Genomic DNA, 20,655 nt, shown 5'->3' with positions numbered 1-20,655 from the left:
ATTCGCTAGCACACTTACCTCGTTTAAATCCAGCGGGCGGCCTTCGAAGATTTCGTGCAAACTGTTCAAACGGGGCCGATGCGAATAAAGGCGTCGATTACTGCTGGCTCCTCGTTCGAGGCTGCGTGGACGGTATACTGATCCGTTTGCGTGAATCCGCGTGTACGCTTTTGGTTTTCCGTTTTTATCTTTCGGTGAACGAAAATGCTATTACTATTGAGCTTTTCAGCCGATCGATGTTTCCCCTCTCCAGAAGTGCGGAAGCGTGCCAAATCAAAGCGAATTTAAGGAAATTGATAAAACAACATACCATTCAAATCGCATGAAACGCAATCAAAAGTGCAGCAGTGTTTCATGTTCCTTTGAATCCAACCGCACCAGCCGGAGATAGGAAAATCAATCGTTCCACTCACGTGAACCTGCACAAAGGTTCGAATTTCACCTAGCACCATACCATTTCTGAGTATTATCTCGTTCAGTGTCAGGGCCCGTTGGTCCAGGCTTTTCACCAGCTCCAGCAGCTCCGGGCCGGCCGTCGTGTACCCGCTATCCAGATCTTCATCGTCCGTCGAGAACAGGTGGTCGTCTTCGATGGGCAGCTTCCTGCGCAGTTGCACCGGTGAATCCGGCAGTTCGGCAGGATCGTCCTCTGCCTGCGTTACCACCACCATGAAATCTTCGTTCCGTGCTTCGGCCATTGTAATTGGAACCGTTTTGAGGGCCACCCCCGGTACCGAGGGCTTGTACAGTGAATCCGTACTTTTTCCGATGGCAGTTTTTTTGAATAGTGTCTTTATCCGGAAGCAACCGTACGATTCACAACCGTCCATGGTATTTTGCGCGGGGAGGACGCTTTTGTTCTGTACTTCTTTTTATCCTGCTGTCTAGCTGATGCACATTTTTACCTGCTTAGAATTGGCTTCGGACTGTCACATGGTATCACTTTTTTTACCAGCTACACACATTTGCAATCATTGATTTGATTTTTTTGTCTCTCGATTCTTTTCATTCACAACACAAAATTAATACGCTGATGTGGGTTTTTTCACGGTTCATTGTGTATACTTTAAGATAGGGATGTTCAATCGTCAGTACATTGTTCCAAAGTTGACAGTTTTTTTCTCCCTCGTTTCAATCATTTTTAAAACTGAAACAGTCTGATATTGACGGTGGAAATGGAAGTCAACTAATCATTAGATATTTGAATTTAGGCCATGAAATGTGGACACCGATTATCTCAGGGTTCCTTTTTACGTTATTTCTAAGTTAGGCTTTTAAAAAATCATATTAAATTACTTTAAGGGGTAGCCTCATTTAGGAGGTAAAATGCTGTTTTTTCGAGGTAAAAAAACAATATTCCGCTTTGATTTCATTTAAATTCATAGGGGGCTCTAGTTGGATGGTAAAGGGGGGGGGGGGAGCAGGGTACGCCTCCCTGGCAAAATGTATCTGATGCACGATATGGAAAATGGAATTTCTAATTTTGGAAACGCGTTTCACAGAAATTATTGAAGATGTTCCTCAAGGAAGCCACTAAGGACTGCTCGTATCTGTTGTATTCATCAATGATATTGATTCAATGGCTGCGATGTACTAAATAAACCAATTAACACTTCATAATGATTTACTAAAACCAGTAAGCACTCGCATTTCTACTGGATTCCTTTTCGGTTTAATAGAGGGAGGTAGGGACGTGCCTCTCCCTGGAGCCGCCAGTGTTTATATTTATATACACATTTAAAAAGCCTCAGATATCTTTTTGTTTGTCCATCACACCAAATAACTTTATAGACACTACAGATCGGGAAAGATAATAAACCCATAGATCCCCGACAATAAGCGACACTCAAACCATAAAAAAATCACCATGCAATCACATCGCACAACTCATTGTTCCGCCTGTTGTACTGCTTGGAGTTTGTATCGTTAGTGAATTAAACAAGATAAGCCGGTAGGTATGACGTCGAATAAAGCGACAACGTATGTATGTCCTCCAGTTGACGTTTGGTATCTGCTGTTCGTATAGTGATAAACGATTGGCGTACGGACTTCTTCCTTTCGCGCAGAGAATTGCGCGGTGAAATTTGGCCTGTGACGTTCGAGCGGTGCACCCACTGTGTTAGGACGCAATTTGCAATGGTTTGCTGATAACCTCGGAATTGAGTAATTGTGGGAAAATACGCACGTTCGACAGTACGAGAATGGATTTGGTGGGATTTAGATTCTGAAATCGTATGACTGTGGAATTCCCGATGGAAGATAATTTTTTGTTGGCTTATTGAGTCATATATAATTATGCAATGTGTGGACTGAGGATATGGTATCTTTATTGCTAGAAGGTTCCGGGGAAATACGCATTATTATGTCCAGAACTGAGAAGAACTGCGCTCTAGGATAGAAGCTACTGGAATCAGGAATCAGTAGCGACTGGCTGAAATGGCACGTTCTCCATGTTGATCGGAGATTTGTGCCTTGCCGTAAAATAACGACACAGAGAACATAGACAATACGGAAGTATTCTTCGCTCCAAAGAGAATAAAGACACTTCACGTGTGCGGATATATCAATACCCTCGAGAGGATATTAAGATAACAGAACGACAAAACCTCGAAAAGATACTGTTATGCAAATTCGCCTTTAGGCGATTTAAATTTATAAACTTTCGCCGTGACGTTTTGGAAGATTTGTTTCAGTTTATAACCCATTTTCGCAAGAAATTCCAGAGAGCAGTTGTCGATACTGTACTCTGCAGTACTTATATGATCAAATAGCGACGGTTAGAGCCCGTTGGGTACGAGCCCGTTGGGTACGAGCCAGTTTGCCAACTCATGCGTAATACCGCCAGAGCAGAGAGTTACATCTAACACCCCTTCTCTACCAGATCGTGCAAATGTTGGTCGATTTCCTATATTATGTATACGCATATTTGTGCTACTTAAGTATTCCATCAATTCGGTGCCTCTCGTTATCCTGATATCTAAGTTTAGGTGGTCGGCATTTGCATCACTGTCGATTTTGAGTGGAAACACATTTCTGCCACAGTATGATACAAGTATTTTCAAATCATCAGAAGGTGATGATTTAGTAAGCGGCAAATATGCCGAACAATTAACGTATTTCCTGTTTATGTTATCAATAAATATATTGACTGGTGCAGCACAAATACCGTGAGTTTTGAGGTCGGATATATTGAGTCATACTCAATAAAAGGTACTAACGGGGTTTTCGAGAAACCTACTAAGGACTGTCTCAGTGATGCTGTCAAAAACCGCAAGCATTTTACAATAACTGACGTTTGTTAATTTTTATGGTTGCGTTATATAATTTTATATTAGTCCGGAATTCAGTCGCTAGTGCGGTGCTGTTATCAACATTTTATTGGAACTAGATAGAAAGATGGTGTCTACGACAAAGTTGTTTGTTAGGTAATTAAAAGAATATCTTCTCAAAATACTTACTTGTAGGTCCTACATGTTTTGAAATATGGTTTTGGAGTAAGTAAATTTTTTTTAACTAAAGCAGGCTCCGTCTCGAAACATGGAGGACCTATACATTTTGCATTTGAAAAGATTTTTTTTATTTTGATTATAGAGGTTTTAACCTTAGGGTCATTCGCCTCTTTGTCGGGTTAGAGAAATCTCTTTAGAAAAATCTCTAACCCTATGTGCGGGGTTGGGATTTGAACCCAGGTGATCTGCGTACAAGGCAATCGATTTACCAACTACGCTATATCCACCCCACATTTGAAAAGATACATTTAAAATGATAGAAGTTATAACTTTCTCGAAGACACCACATTTCTATCTAGATTTCTCAAAAATTTGATAACAGTGCCGCCCTATTGACTAGTATGATTCAATCAAATAAAGCGCCATACAGCCACTTTTCCAAGGACACCATAATTCTATAATGAAAGATAATAAGTGATTCGACGTTTCTTCAATTTTCAGTTTTTGTCTTGATCCCTTATTGCTCGGTTAACTTTCAATGTAGAGACATGACACTTACAAAGGAGTTTTCGAAAAATTACGCTCAACAATATACATTCGTGCAAGAAATATAGGGTCTTAGGTCGGCAATGACTGGGCAGTGCGTAAGCCTCTTGTACCTGAAGGCATAAAATAGACCCCACTTGCGGTCCTTAGCTTCCTGCCCAGTAACTCCTAGCCCTGGCCTCCTCGTGGCGTCGACTGGGATACGAGTAACCTTAGTGAAGATCGGGTAACCAATCCCGGTGGGAACTTTGGTCGTATGCTGGCAGGGAAGGGGGGGGGGGGGGGTTACCCTTCTTCGGAAGGTGTAAACCTGTCCTGGTGTCCAGGTGGGACCTTGAGCAGTCCTGGCACGACGGCCCACCGGCGAGACAGGTGGTTGGCGTAGGCCCTATAAGCCGCCCCTTAAAAAAACCCACATAACGAACAATACAGAAGAGAATACGACCCAGAACAATCGACAACGACCCAGGCGACGAATAAAGGATCACGATTGGAAACTTGGAACATGGAACTGCAGATCGCTCGGCTTCGCAGGATGTGACAGGATAATCTACGACGAGCTACACCCCCGCAACTTCGATATCGTGGCGCTGCAGGAACTTTGCTGGACGGGACAGGTGTGGAAAAGCGGGCATCGAGCGGCTACCTTCTACCAGAGCTGTGGTACAACCAACGAGCTGGGAACCGGCTTCAAAGTGCTGGGCAAGATGCGCCAACGTGTGATCGGGTGGCAGCCGATCAACGCAAGGATGTGCAAGTTGAGGATCAAAGGCCGTTTCTTCAACTACAGCATCATCAACGTGCACTGCCCACACGAAGGGAGACCCGACGACGAGAAAGAAGCGTTCTACATGCAGCTGGAGCAGACATACGACGGTTGCCCTCTGCGAGACGTGAAAATTGTCATCGGCGACATGAACGCACAGGTAGGAAGGGAGGCAATATACAGACCGGTGATCGAACCTAACGGCCTGCATCCCGTATCAAATGACAACGGCCAACGATGTGTGAACTTCGCAGCCTCCCGTGAAATGGTAATCCGAAACACCTTCTTCCCTCTCAAAGATATCCACAAAGTCACCTGGAGATCACCGGACCAAGTAACAAAAAATCAAATCGACCACGTTCTAATCGACGGTAGATTCTTCTCGCAGTGCGAATATAGATTCGGACCACCACCTGGTTGCAGTATGCTTACGCTCAAAACTTTCGACAGTGCATAGCTCTCGTCGAAGCCGAACGCCGCGGCTAAACATCGAGCGGCTACAAGATGGCAGAGTGGCTCAAGAATACGCGCAGCAGCTGGAAGTGGCACTACCAACGGAAGAGCAGCTAGGCGCAGTTGCCCTTGAAGATGGCTGGAGAGATATCCGATCCGCCATAGGTAGCACCGCAGCCACTGCACTAGGTACGGTGGGACCGGACCGAAGAAGCGACTGGTACGACGGCGAATGCGAGCAGTTAGTCGAACAGAAGAATGCAGCATGGGCGAGAATGCTGCAACACCGCACGAGGGCGAACGAGGCGCGATAAAAACAGTGCAACTGGTCACAAAATATTGTGGCCTCAAATGGTTACTTGGGGTGAGTCTACACTTGCTTCCAATGAGCTTACACTCACTCCTTTTAAAACTTTTAATGGCCGTCTGGCTGTATGGAGTGACAATTTGAAGAATACGTGGTTTGTTACATTACCAGTTCTTTGTTGGAGGGTTTCTACTGCCGTGAAATGAGATTTGACTAATTCCATTAGCTTGGTGGATACTGCGCCGTATTTCAAGGAAATCTTCGCGATTCTATGTGACGTATACTCAGAATTTTAACAGGCTAGCTCAAATATATATTTTTTTGGAAAAAATATGTGCGGTATTCGGGTGGTTAAAATGCAACTAAACCGCTCTATTACTTTCTTCGTGACTCTGGAACATGACACCACCAACATATATACCACACTATACGTTTATGACTGTCAAACTGCCACGTGTCAAAAATCTGTACAACGGAAAGCCGTACGCGGAAACCTCAAAGAGAAAACCACCAACTACAACCAAAACAAACATCATTTACAACTCGCCTATGATTAAGGGGTTACATAGCATTTTGCGAGGAAAAATTGACTAAAGTTTGATTTATTTTAAAAATTTGTAGCAATGATTTTGAAGTATAATACTTCTACCGTTTCAATAAAGGGGCCCGTTTCAAAATTTTCGGCCGAGCTTTCATCCGATTTTTTAAACGTGAATATCGGACGTTGCAATGAAAAAAATAGATGTTTAGGCTACCTGATTGGAAATATGCACAACAATTTTGTGACTAATTCCGTTGAATGTACAATTCTAGAGAAAATTTTCAATAGGACGTAAGTAACATTGAGAGCCTCTCTTTGTTTACTTTCTCTTTCGTTTATTACGACGTCATTACAACACTTTGTATTAATTTTCCAGTACATATCGAAAGCCGACGGTTTTTACTACAATATTATGCAAAGAGTAGAGTAGTAAATGTTGAAATGGCTGAGTAATGAACAGAAGAGAAAGACCTCAAAGAGAATCTCTCATTGTTACTTACGTCCTATTGAAAATTTTCTCTAGAATTAATGCAAATAACGCAAATAATCTATTTTTGTGAAAGTACTAATTGGCGAACTAGCATTGTTAGCACGGTCCTTTTGTCGTCAAATGAACGCGTATAAGGCATGGTCCAGAAGAAAAAATCATAAGTTTACTTTTTAACGCCGTAGGAGCTGCAACAAAATTGCAGTTGCCCGTCAAACGCAGCGCGCCCGTTGGTTAGCTCAGTCAATAGAGACCAGGAGGGGCGGTACCTGAGAGACTCAATCAAATACGCAAAGTCACAAATAGAGGCGCCGCGTGTACGTTTGAATCATTCCTCGGTCGCCTGCCAAACGAGCAACATCATGATTATAACGTCCGGAGGGTACAAAAAGCGGTTGAACACCGTTAATCGTTTTCGAATTTGTTTTGCAGTGTGCGAAGCTACTCGTGTGCACGATTTAAAACGAACAAGTATGGAAATATTAAGGTTTGGTTCGACTCGTGTACACACTATGATTTGCAAAGTGGATGGGAAAGGCGGGTTTTGGGATGGGATTAACGCACTGCAGTGTGCGACATATGTATGTTGTTTGTGAGTTAACGTTGAGGTAGGGTTGGGTGAAGTGTCTATTTCAGCCCTATTATAGAGGGTGCCGTACTCTTTTTTTTAATTACACGGCCTACAATCGATGGAGTTCGCATAAATTGGTTTCATCATCTTTGCTCCGTTCCTACCAATATCTTAGCCAAAATGACCTGCGAATGACAAAAATTCTAATCGAATGCACCAATTTTTGCACTACCATTTGAGCTAATATGTTGATCAAGAAGGATATCTGATGCAGCTCTAACAAATGGCTTCAAATTTTTGGGGTGATAATAGAAACAGGACAGACAACACGGAGTCTTCATGCTCTTCTTAGATTTCGATATTCGTATCATTCTCAGTTGATTACTGTGGTTGAAATTGGTACCAAATCTCATTCGGAGAAAACCTTTAATACCATCAGTAAACTGTACAGGTGTACCGATTGACGATATGTAATATTGTGGTCCCCATCAGGTGACAGATCATCCGATACGAATAACCTCTAGAATAAATCCAACGAACGTTATCGTCTCTTCCTCCATCCTAATTCAGCGAGTTTCAGCGCGATAGACGATAGATTTTTAATTAAAAACATCCGATATCAGTGCTCGCCCGCCTTGTATCAGCAGCCATAAATTATCCACGACTTAGCGGGCAACCAATCTTGTATCCCCTGTCTTTCCTCCTCTGTCTAACCAATTGTACCGGTATAGTAACTCCCCGCCATCCAGGTCGCATCGAAAGCCGACAAGGACGGGACGAAAAAAAAAAGCTTATCTACACGCGAAGCAAGCAACCACCACCAGCCGGGGTCTAGTCTTGCGGGTGAATTGAAACATGTTTCCTCGCCACTTCATAACCCCTGAATTACTGGAAAGCTTCACCGTTTGCGGGTGTGTTAGTATGTAATTGTAATTCGTCTGTTCCGATCGGATATTATGGTGGGGAAAAACACCAGACGCCATGGAAGTCTGCGGCGATGGCGGTGTTCTTGTGCATCTAATTGCACAGCAATGTACTCCAGTTCCGGTATCCATTCTTTGCACGATAGTCTCCTGGTCAGGTCAGGTGGTTATCCCCGGTGGGGTTCCTGTAATTGTTATAGTGGATTTATTTATCTAGGTACCTGCTTGTTTCAGTTTGCTATTGTAGCAGTACCGTTTCCGCGCTGGAAGAATGAAATTGTCACATGGTGCAGTTTTAGTTCCGAATGAGAAATGAAGGCTAAATTTGCCGTGCTTAGTTTACCATTGTAATTTATGGTTATTGGTAAGATAGTGGACTGCAGTCTAATTGCAGTGAGCGGTACGAACAATTAGGGATTCTATGGTCGGCCTATTAGTCCGAATGATAGATGCGATTTATTTATCATGGGCATCATTTATGAGTGAGGAGCTTTTTTGTCTTTTAGTAAGTGTGTTATCTCTATCATTTTTGAACCAATGTTCAGTATTTTAGAACCTAACATTAGATAGTAGGGATACAAACTAGCAAAAAAGTGACTAATAGTAGGGTAGGTAACAACGGGTAGTACCTGTACATTTCGGTAGGATCTAGTTCGTTTCGCATGCCAGCCAGCGGAAATAATCGATTCAGACGATTACATCATCTGTGATTGTATTAATTCTCGGAAACTGGCATACGATGATGGGATCGATTTCATCTAACCAGACACATTTATCTTGCCCACCTTATGGACAATAGACGGTGCAATTTGACATTTGGGATAGCGATTGTGATAAGAGATCCCGTCTGTCAGCCAGCCGTTGATAAATCGATTGTGAAATGTTTGGTGGGTAATTTTGTAGGAATTTCCCGCGACAATGAAGTTAGGTCATGATTCGAAGGCAGCTGCGGTCATGCCGAAGTGTTTCGCTTCTTCGACTTATTGTTATGACTCTATGGAAGTGTGCGCTAGAATTTTATTGTGTTTTCGAGAAACACGGAGATTACTACACATCCAATTCAGCTCAGCAATTTCCGCACTGACGCGTAGTCAGTGGACTACGGGCCGTTTTCGATGTGTGCGTTTTGCTGGCGCTACGAAACTTTGCAGTGGCGTAGCCAGTGGGGGGTTTTGGGGGTTAAACCCCCCCCCCCAAACCAAAATTAATTGGATTGAAAAAAATTTGATGCTGACGAATTTAATTTAATATTCCACAAAATATTTTTGGAAAAATATTCTCTGATCACTACATTGAGAACTGTGTTTAAAGCGTCATGAGAACTTTTGGAAAATTGTGGGAAGGGGATCTTGTAACTTATCTCTTAGCCAAAATCCCATAGTTGTCAAATTACTTCAATGTAAAATAAAATAACTGTCTGAATTATTATGAGCTCATTTTTGGAAAGATGCTTCAAAATATGGATTAGAGACAATTTTTCGAATGGGAATCTAAATTTGAATAGTTTGATTGCATATAAAACATAAGCTTGTTTACCGAAAACTTACATACATTACAACATTTGCTGAAAATGTATTTTTTTAGATTGTGTAGAGTTTAGACAACAATTCAATATGGTTTACAACAAGAATAACATTTCAGAAACTAGTTGAAAGCTGATGTAATTTTGTCTCTAGCAGGTCAGGATCGGTTTTATGAGCATTGGATTTTTGTTGTATTATCAACTATATGAATAGCCTCTTAGCAGGATGCAATGAATGGCGTACTAAAATTTTGTGTGCTACGTACTAGTACTGCAAGTTGTGAGGTTGACTAATGAAGAAAAGTAAAATTAATGCTCGATAAATTTTTAACGGTCACGATCACATTCATTCGAAACTGCCAAATTTCGATGTTAAGTAACATTGAAGAATTTCAAAACGTAAAACTGTTCATCTGCTGATAGAATAATTTTGATGGTTAATCCTCCTAGAAGTAATTATAGACAAGAATTACTCTTCAACCAAATTTGGGTCGAGACTTAATGTCTCCAGCAAAGTTTTCGAAAGTGCTATTTCAAACAACTTTGTCAAAGACCCACATATTCAGAGTATCGAAATATAGTAGTAGAAAACCTTTACAACAAGCTATTTTGAAATTACTGTATTTGATAAATCTCTTCTGCGGTAATTAAATAATAAATTCACATTGCGTTCAAGGTGCCTTTGAAGCTTACAAAAAATAAGGGAACTGGATTTAAAACAAATAATTCCCAGATATAAAAAGGACTCAAAAACACAAAGAGTGATTCCATTTTCAGGAGCTAGCATCAATTCGGCGCTAGCTTAGTCCGCCCACCAAGTTAGTGTCGGATTCTGATGAGATGAAGTCGAAACGCAAGTTTCAGTTCCATCCATCTATAATTTAGTTATAGGTTTTGTGTTCTCAACTCGCAATGATTGTTTCAAACAATTTTATCCGTAGCGCAGAAAAAAATAGTTTTCACCTAAATTTTTCTTCACTAAGAAGAAATATAGCAGGCCCAGTCCATTTAAATCCCTATATGTTGAATTCATGTAGCCTTCATATTTTCAACAAAATTGTTTGAAATGACATTATCAAAAACTTTGCTGAAGGCACCATGTCTCTTAATATTTTTGAAAAATTAATTCACCATAATTACCTCTATGAGAGTTAATCACTAAAATTTCTATATCAAAGCAGGCGCTGTTTTATGTTGATAACTTCCCGAAGTTGTCAAACCTTCAAAGTCAAGGATTATCACATTAGGTGATCTTGAACGTTGAAAATTTTTTAGATCATTTATCCCACTTTAAAAGATCGCAATTTTTTACTTCATTGACATATTATACAAGAAAATAATCTATAGAGGTTTGAAAACTGTTCCATGTTGATCCTTCTTGTTTGTAGACTGGAATGACATCTGTTAGACTACTTATGTTTTTGAGTTTTCAATAATTTATCAAACTCATATTAAATTTTAGCATTTTTTCTAAAAATTTGCGTTTTTCATCAAAACCCCCTCCAAACCAAATTTCTGGCTACGCCACTGAAACTTTGCAAAGCGTCACAAATGCCCAGTAAGCAAAAAGGCGACTAGGCGAGTTTAAATAGACGCTGTTGCTGGCGAGCAGTAGGCTATTGAAACTTTATTCTAAGCTACTCATTGTAATTTACCGTTTATTGTAAAAATAGTGTGAGTTAACATAAGCTAGTTAAGCCACTCCGAACCGAAGGCATCTATCCGAATTTTATGTGCTGAACATACTGTCGAAAAAGTGGTCTGAAAGTTTCCAAATTCAAGCATCTGGGTTTGCCCTTAAAATCATCGATAGATGCTAAGTAAAAATGGGAGCTGTACTTTATTATTTTTTTTAGAGAGTTGCCCTCTTTGAGCTGTAGAGCTAAGTTTTCGGAAGGTCTCCCCGTCAGAATCACACATTACAATTGCAAACGAGATATGAAATGTCACCCACTAAAACACTGCTTAACACTAATTTCAGCGAGCCGTGAGTCTGAATGTGATATACAATGTATGGTTTAGATAATTGCGGGCGTAGGAGCTTCGCAATCGCGTGTATCATCGCGATGAGCTCGAGCGTTTGTACGTTAACGTGTTCGATCGCGTGTGCGTTTGTATGTCACGTGTGCTAATCGTGTATGTAACTTCGTATGTATAAATTCCATTTTTTTAACAATGTGTCCTTTCGCATATTCGTGTGTGTTCTTAGATGATCGCGCGGACCGTAAACTTGATACTTAATTTTTTGGTATACGGTTCAGATGCTAGAAGAAAGTTCGTTCTACCATATCACTAGAGTTCCCGGCTATATTGGTATGAGCGTCATTTTTTGTTGGTCTAACTGAAGGTATAAACCCAGGCCACTAGAGCCGACATTAGGGACTTTCGAACGTAACTGATTCATGATCGCGCGAGAACGGGCTTTTGAGACCGCGTTTGTAACTTCGTATGTACTAAAACGTTCACCTTATTACCGGTGTGTTATCAAGTATGCACGACGTAGGTGTGCGTGGATGATCGCGAAGGGCTTAAGCGTTCGTATGTTAATGTGTTTGTCGCGTGCGCTCGTGTGTGTGACTTCGCGTGTAAAAATTCGGTATTGCAAAGGTGTGGCCATTAACTTATTCGCGTGAGGTACCCTGTATTACTAGAGTCCGACCATGTCGTCAGTGGATGAGAGATTTATTTTTTAATTGGTCTAATTGAAGGATAGAGAAATGCGGATGTGATCGATTCGTGATCGCGCGAGTGCAGGAGTTTATAGGTTCACGTTTGAATTTTCATAATAAATGCTGACACGTTCGCCTTATTACCGGGGTGTTATCATGTTTGCGAAATCGCGAGTATAGATTGCGTGGATGATCGCGAAGGGCTCAAGCATTGTCTAGTGGATATGAGCGACATTTTTATTGGTTCAACCGAGCGCATGAACCCGGGCCTCTAGGACCAAAGATAGAGATTTTCGGAACGTTACCGATTCATTATCACGTATACATAGGCGTTTGTAGGATCCCGCTGGAGACCGCGCTTATAAGTTTATTAGTGCTAAAACATACACTCAATCACCGTGGTATTTCATGTTTTCGAGATCGTGGGCGTAGTTGTGCGTGAACGAAGCAAAAGCATTTGCATGTTCGTCTGTTGGCGAGCATGTAGCTTCGCGAGGAAAAATTCGATTTTGTAATCTGTAGCCATTCTGGTCTGGAACACTAACACAGCAGTGTTCGATTTCATTCGTCTCATCTGAATCCGACACTAACCTAGTGGCAGCAATAACCTTAGCCCTGTCACTAAGTCACTGTCGGATTCTGACGAGGCGAAGTCGCAACGCATATTCTATAACTAATTTATTTGTAGCTTTTGTGTTCTTCACGCGCAAAGATGATTTTAAACAATTTTCTCCCTAATTGAGAAAAAATAGTTTTTACCAAAATTCTTCTCCACTAAGAAGAAATATAGCATAGTGCATCTTGCATTGGCTTGCTAAGCCAAACCAAATGCTTCGATTCCATTAGATCTCATAAAAAATGAGCTTCTTTTCTTGCGGGGCTGCTTGACTAGGGGTTTCCTCAGAAACACAAATTTTATCTCTGTTTTTGGAGCTAGGTTCAATCCGGCACTAACTTAGTCCTGTCACTAAGTTAGTGTCGGATTCTGATGAGACGTAGTCAAAACGCAAATTTCATAACTAATTTAAATAATGAATAGTTGCCTGGGAAAAACAACACACATCAAAGATAAGTAAAGCAAACTTCGATTACCATTTTCTGTTTGCGTTTCCTCTGGAATAACCTGAGTTAGTCCATCTTGGGCCATGGGGAACTCTTGAGTCCTTTGTCTCTATAAGACTTTGGTCAACTCATGTAAATAGATAACGTGCTAGACAGGTTAATTTCGACAGATTCTTATTCCGTGATACCCTAATCAGCTAAAATTGCCATAGTTATAAGTTTTGCAATTTACGAGTACCCGGGTACCCTTTCGGTCTGTTTCAGAGGCACACGGAGCTAATTCGTGTATTCGTACCTCGATTGTGTCATCACCTGCGTATACAGAGGTACTGACTTTATGTTGCCACATTCAATAGTGTATTTTGTTTCGAAAAACAAACGCTTCTGCTTGATTAATGGTCTGGAACATAATAATTACGCTATGTCTAACATGGTGCAATTGTATTGTGTCAACATTGGCCATCTTTGGCTCTATTAGTACACATAATATATGTTTTTCACTTCTCGAACAGGTGCTTTAAAGGGACATCTCGAAAGGTAAACAGAAATACAGTTTGACCGCAGTAAGGCCACTATCTCATTGTCACTCATTTTTGTTCACGTTCGACACAGTCGGCTGGAGCAAGATATTTTTCTTCTGCGGTGTAGACAAAGCGACACACGGGCAGATTTAAATGCTGATAGCGCTGGAGCAGTTTTCAGCTTTTGTTGTAAGCAAGATGAGAAGGTGGCAGGCGCAACTCGTAATTCTCGTTAAGATGATAAAATCAAGAAAGATTGAATATGTCCAAGAAAAACGGAGAAAATTTTCTAATCGAATCTTTTATGGAGGTAATTTTCGAATCTTTTATGGAGGTAAGGATTCCAAGCATATTTGACGAGGCCGAAAATCACCGTTCTATCTGCAGATAATGTATTTTTAAGGGAAAAAAGCTGAAAAAATACAAAAATTTAAAAAATTCATTCAAATTACCTATTAATTAAGGTTAGTCTACCTTCTCATCTCGCCCACAGTAGAAGTTAAAAAACTTCAGACGAATTTTGTTGCTATTGGTTTTTGGAAATGCCCTGTAAGACCAGCTACGCGGGAAGTGAAATATTTGCTAAAAGTGATGATGTTGCTCAATCTGGCAGAAGTTAACAGCCTGCAAATGCACCATATCACACATTAACCAAGCAGTCCTACGTTTCGCTGAACAAAATACAGCAAAATAACGAATGCGGCAACGTTAACTACAACATCTCCATGTATATGGGCAACGGCACTAGAGAGGAGCTCTTACATGATTTATCTCCGTGCGACCCAGATACCAAGATTACAATATTTATGTCAAGATACGGAGAAGTGGATTCCATAACAGCCGAAATATCGAGGAACATTTTCAACCGTTGTTCGTGTGGTGAGAATGATTCCGAACAAACCAATTCCTTCATACGAAACCATTTTATGCAAATCGACAGAAAATGGAACGTTCAATCAGACAGCACTGGTGATGTACTCAGGGCAGATGCATATCGTCGCTGTTGTGCTATCTTATGACAAGCGCCATTTAGCACATTTCGAGAAAAACGATTTTTAAAGTTTGAGATTGAATATCTTGAATCTTATAAATGGTAAAAACAATTCAAAGAAGACAATTAATGCTTCCATCTATTCTGTATTAAACTATTAAATCTTGAAGTTCGGTTGACTATGTTGCGAGTTTTCACTATAAGTGTAAACAAAAGTCGCACTTACACGTGTCGTAGGCGTGTATTGATGGCAAAATTTGTATGGCCTGTCATAATTGTGCATGGAAAATTTTCCATAGAAAAAAAGCATCAATTATTAACTTTTATTAATACATTCGGCTTTATTCGGCCTAGAAACAATCGATGAGATGAATTTTGAAAGAAATTGAGCAAGCAATCTAGAAAAAATAGTAATTTTTAATGACAGTGTTGCCAAACATGAAATATTGCCAATTTAAAAGTAAAACTGCATATTTATCGCAATACATGTAGGGGAACATGGGGAGACTTGACCAAGCGCAAAATTCTATTTTCGGCTATGGCGTCTTCTATTCGATTCTTAAATTTTTTTCAAAAATATTTTTATACTTGTTTCGATCCGTTAAGGTAATTTTAAAAGTTTGGAATGAAAAATCTTTTCCTTACAGAAAATATTACGTGATTAATAAATTTGAATTAAATGATGTAATTTTTTATCAAACTTTGTATGGACATATCTACTCGACTACTAATTACTATTAATGTACTAATATACCATCTTAATCCTTGTGAAGCAGTGAAATGATTTTACATAAACTGGAACATTGGAATAGTTATTACTAGAATTTGCATGACATTGAACGCAATAACTAATGTTGGGGAGACTTGACCAAGATTTTATGGGGAGACTTGACCAAGTGGCGATCAGCTGAAGAAAGATACAAAATTCCTAATATTTATTAAGCTTTGGTATCTACTGTTAATGTTAATCACGCCATAAAAAAATCCCACCCCAAACATAAGTCTTTATATTTTAATATTTGTAAACAAAGTTAGCAATAGTAGGACTGATTTCGTGACGTGTGAACATGCAATGCAAGCAGTACAGTTAATCTTTGAAAAGAAATGCATTAAAAAAAATCAAAATTTATCAAATGCAACTCTTTTATATTTTTTACTGCTACCTAAGGATCTCGACAATAGGGAAAAAATAATTACAGTATGTTTTATGTCATTATTTTTTGTTATGATTTTTCAAAATTCTCTTGGTCAAGTCTCCCCACGCCTTGGTCAAGTCTCCCCGCAATGGGGAGACTTGACCAGAAAAAATGATCACAGAAAAACTTTTGTAACTTTTCAAAAATTAAATTAAAAATTCTGCAAAAAATCATGAAGACGCGCAATAACTTTGCGCATTATATCTGAATGACTTTTGAGGGATTGAAGGCTTTTTTTTAGAGATTTAGGCAGTTTTAGCTGAAAACCTGGTCAAGTCTCCCCATGTTCCCCTATTTTTATTTTAAAAATTATTATGCCATTGTGTTCCTCAGACATTTTTACATATAAAAACATCTAAAACTTTTACATTACTTAAGCGAATCCCAAGATACAGTGATTTAAAGCAAAAAACTGACAATTTCTCATCACTTTTTTTGCTATACCTCAGTAACCAAGCAAAATTTCAAAATTCTGAAAACGCCATTTTGTAGAGAATTTTCAGATTAGTAATGTTGCATATCTAACTCAGTTTACCCCAAAATGGCGTTTGTCATAAGATAGCACAACAGCGACGATATGTGCAAATTCTGCAAAAAGATGTTCCACCACGGAAAACCTTGTGTAGAAACAGCTAAGAAAAGTCCGCCTACTATAACCATAAACAGCACACTATTATGTTATTCCACACCACAAACGACTACAAAACCAATATCTATGGATCTGACAGGAACGAACGTGCCTAGTGTCTCCAAACTAACGATCGGTACCACCAGCAAAGAAACTAATGACTTGAATTGGTTTCCAAATATTTGGTAGTATATTATGTCAATTCAAGCAATAAAAACTCGCTTTTTGACCTTGTACATAAACTAGACAACTCCCTTAAGAATAATTTTTTTTAACAAACGTTATAAATCAAAGAAAGTTAAAATATCCACAAGAAGAGTTCAAACTTTCACATTATCAACTCAAAATGCCATGTTTTTCAAATGTTTCGCTTTCATCATATAACAATTTAATCTTCCGTCCATTCAGCTTTACTTTCAGGTAAACATGCGGGCCATCAAACAGGACCCGGGCCCCGAGGCGATTGCCCCGGCTGACCCCCTGTCATCGGGCCTGGCAGTGGGTTAATGCTCGAGATCGTGTTTTTTTTGTTTTACTTAGGACCTTGTTAAACATAGTCATTTAGGTCCGTTAGATCGTGTTTGTAAATTTATAGGTGCTAAAAGTTTAATTTAATTATCGGGGTGTTGTGATGTTGGCGAGATGGCGAGCGTCATTCATACATATGATTGCAGTCGCATGTTCGCGTTTGTGATCAGGTTTGTGTTATCGTATAGGACACGGGCGTTTGTACGTTTCGAATGAGAGAGATTATGAGTGTATATGACAGAATAAGTAGATTTTTGCCTTAATGACTGTTAGTATGAATTTTATTAAAGATATAGTAATAAAAGGAAAAATGTCATGCCGAATAAGGAAAAAGGAAAGAAATCAAGTAGCAGCGTAAAAATTGATGGATATTATTTTTGGTACACATGGGTAGTGGAAAAGCAACTACTAGAAGTACAACAAAAACAGAATAATTAAATAGAAGAAAAGAACATATGTAACATGCAATCAAACTACTTGAACTCGTCTAAATGCCAGCAAAATGATATTTATTTACCATTAGCAACAATTGCGTTCTGTTAAAAAAAAAATTCATGCCATTATCTACGTACGGCGGTAAATTAATTGTACCTTAATTTATCCATTCCGATCTTCCCGAACGAATCGAATCGAATGCACGAATTGAACACCGAAAAAAGTGACCAACGAATCCTACGAAGGGTTACTCACTATTCTATTATATACGCCAGTTCTGTATCCATTCCCTGACCCAGCTTTCACAAATACTCAGACAAACACTCACACACAGAGAGACATACGACTAGCACATAACCATTGTATACTAGTGCTAAAAACTACAATTGTTACAACACAACCACTAAGAGGCTTCTACTTTTACATTTTTCAATTAGCCTGTGAATGATGATGTAGTGGACCGATAAATCGACACACAATGACCCCCACTGTGAGCTGTGTCCACCAACAATGTCATTAAGCTGCGGAACAATGTCTGCAAACACGGCCCACAGCAAAAGCCAATCTACTTCGACCCTCCAGTCGGCCAAAACGCACAGACTAATCAATAGTCGATCGTTAGTTGGGGCTGGTGCAGAGTATGAAAAAACACAGAACATAAAAAAGGTCCATAAGTCGTTGTGGTCTCCTCGATGCACCACTATCGAGGCGCAATGCAATAACCATCTTAAAGAAATTGTCTGTCAGAGGTTTTTTAACCCTTAAATGCATGAATTTCATTTTTCCTTGGTACTCGTTTTGCAGGTTAGATACGATATATACCTCTCGTTGAGGCTTTATATCACAAAATTCGGTATGTTGCCAATTGGCAACAGTATGAATTTGAGGGTTAAAACTGATGCACAAAAATGCTTTATGATGTTTACAATACCCTCAAACCCATCAACAAAGGGAATGTGTGGGAGCTGTACTTTATAGTGTAAAAATAATTTTTGTGAAACCATTGAGCGGAAGAGATTTTGTTGAGAGCAGCAGCTTGGGCTCAGCGAGTTTCACAAGGCAGTAATATAGTACCATTGCTGTTTAAGCTGTTCGTCAATGATGCTGAATTACTGTGTGGCGTTCAGTATAAACTGGCCTACGCTGATGATACCTTCTAGTACACTCTAACGAAAAATACCTTCTCTTGACAGAGCTTCTGGGCACAGAGAACAGACATCAATGATCGAACAAATATGTTAATAAACTTTGTGTAAACTTTTGAATGAAGCACTAGCGCCGTCACATCTACTTAAACCAATGATCCGTGAAATCCATTCTGGAACCGGTTCGAAATCCTGAATGAAGTCAGTATAGAATCTGGCTCAAAGGAAACAACCGATTCCGACTCAAGCGGTTGATGCATTTGAGCTGTAATCCATTCTGAATTCACTCAGAAGTCCGAACCGGTTGTGGAATGGTTTGACTGGGTAGAGGTATACTGCCTATGATCGCATATCAGTCCCATGAAGATAGGAAATCCCATTGAAAACGGGACAACTATGCGATCAGGGGTAGTATGCCGCTGTTAATTCAGTCGAACTCAGCAACTAAAAAACATGACGACAGTAGCGCATCTGGTGGAGATATTCCAACTACCTTTGCAAACGTTAGGTATCTTTAGACAAGTTGAATGCTGAAGATGGACGTCTGTTCTCTGTGTTCTGGGTTTATTCGTTGAATAGAGTTGCATTGCGAAATGTAATAACACAAAAATCAAACATAATTTAAGTTAGGTCTGGTGCTATCAATGCACAAATTGGTTCAACCCCTTTTTTTCGCTTCCGGGAATTAATATTGCATAATCCCAAAATTGTCTTCTTAGTATACCGATTTTGCTGTACAGTTTGAAAATAGCGGATTAGCATCTAAAATTTATAAGATAGTTGTGCTTGGTATTGACGGCTCTGTCCGTGATAGGTTGGGGAATTTTACAATTTTCGTGCCGTTCAGGAAAGATTTTTTGATATACATATTTTGAAATTTTATATAGAATTGGTGAAATTTTTTTAGACTAAATCGTGCAAAGCTTAAGTATTTCCAACACAAGAAAAGTTATAAACGTTCTAAATCGTACTTTAGTTGTTTCTGAATATTCGAACGGAGCCCTTAGGTTAAAACCCGTAGAACTATGTAGGGGTATTTTACTTGAATATTTTCATGAGCATTCTTGAATTATACCGATTGAGCAAATAAAATATGCCGAGCACAAGCACAACATTATTTTGCTACTGAAACCTAATAAGTTAAGTATAATAATTTAGTGTACGCTTGTGAAATTCGTAACCTCAATTTATGGACACACGACAAACGATAAGGCAAATTATGTGTCACGGCATCATACACTTGACGAGTTGTCTAATTCTTCTATCATAAACGACTGATTTTTAAAGAACTTGTACCGCCTATATTTATAGATTCGAGTCATTTTAATGTTTAGGTTTGAAAGCAATTTTAAACAAACTTTACCTGGCAAATAAAGCATTGATTATTTTTTTCGATTGATTAAAGTGTTAAATAGTTGAGCATGGAGATTGTTTTTATTTTTTAAATGGACATAGCTTAGTTTGCTTTATGTACTTTTTGTGAGTCTGCCGCATTACGCGAGTGCACAAAACATCTTTAGAAACCTTTAACAAAGAAGTTACTCAACAACAATTTGTACGAAAAGAGACAATATAATTAAAGAACCGCTGTCTGTTTCTGCGGCAAGAGATACAAGGATTTTAAATGAATTGCGACCACCTGTCAGCGAAGTGGTATATATTTATTGAAAGATAAATGAAGATCGACTGTTTCATCATATCAGTAACGTAATACCGCTAACATTCAAAAAGTTAAGAGGAAAACCAAAAGGAAAAATGCAACCGTATGCTACTGTAAGTCCCGTTCTCAAGTAGCATTTCTAGTTTTATAGCACACCACAAGTGCATTCTAAGTTTTAAGAAGGGTTTCAAGAGTGTCATAAAGCCTCAAATGCTGCTGGGTGTTGTATAAAAACTAGTGAACAAATTTTGTTAA

General features: G+C 39.4%; 1 protein-coding gene across 11 annotated transcripts in view; it reads right to left on the bottom strand.

Moving 5' to 3' along the window:
* LOC131692520 (high affinity cAMP-specific and IBMX-insensitive 3',5'-cyclic phosphodiesterase 8) overlaps positions 1 to 20,655 on the bottom strand; it is a 591,531-nt gene that overhangs the window by 66,102 nt on the left and 504,774 nt on the right. The window contains exons 1-2 of one of the 11 annotated variants that reach the window (XM_058979622.1): positions 455 to 1,079; positions 19 to 188 (exon numbers count right to left, since the gene is read on the bottom strand). The exons of the other annotated variants lie outside the window; for them this stretch is intronic. Coding sequence (XP_058835605.1) covers positions 19 to 188; positions 455 to 830 — 546 coding nt within the window. The 5' untranslated portion in view covers positions 831 to 1,079. Of the gene's footprint in view, positions 1 to 18; positions 189 to 454; positions 1,080 to 20,655 lie in introns of those variants that run through there. 11 annotated transcript variants of the gene reach the window in all.

Source organism: Topomyia yanbarensis, chromosome 3, assembly GCF_030247195.1.
Source record: "Topomyia yanbarensis strain Yona2022 chromosome 3, ASM3024719v1, whole genome shotgun sequence".
Taxonomy (NCBI): Eukaryota; Metazoa; Arthropoda; class Insecta; order Diptera; family Culicidae; genus Topomyia; species Topomyia yanbarensis.
This window is presented reverse-complemented; position numbering and strand designations above follow the sequence as displayed.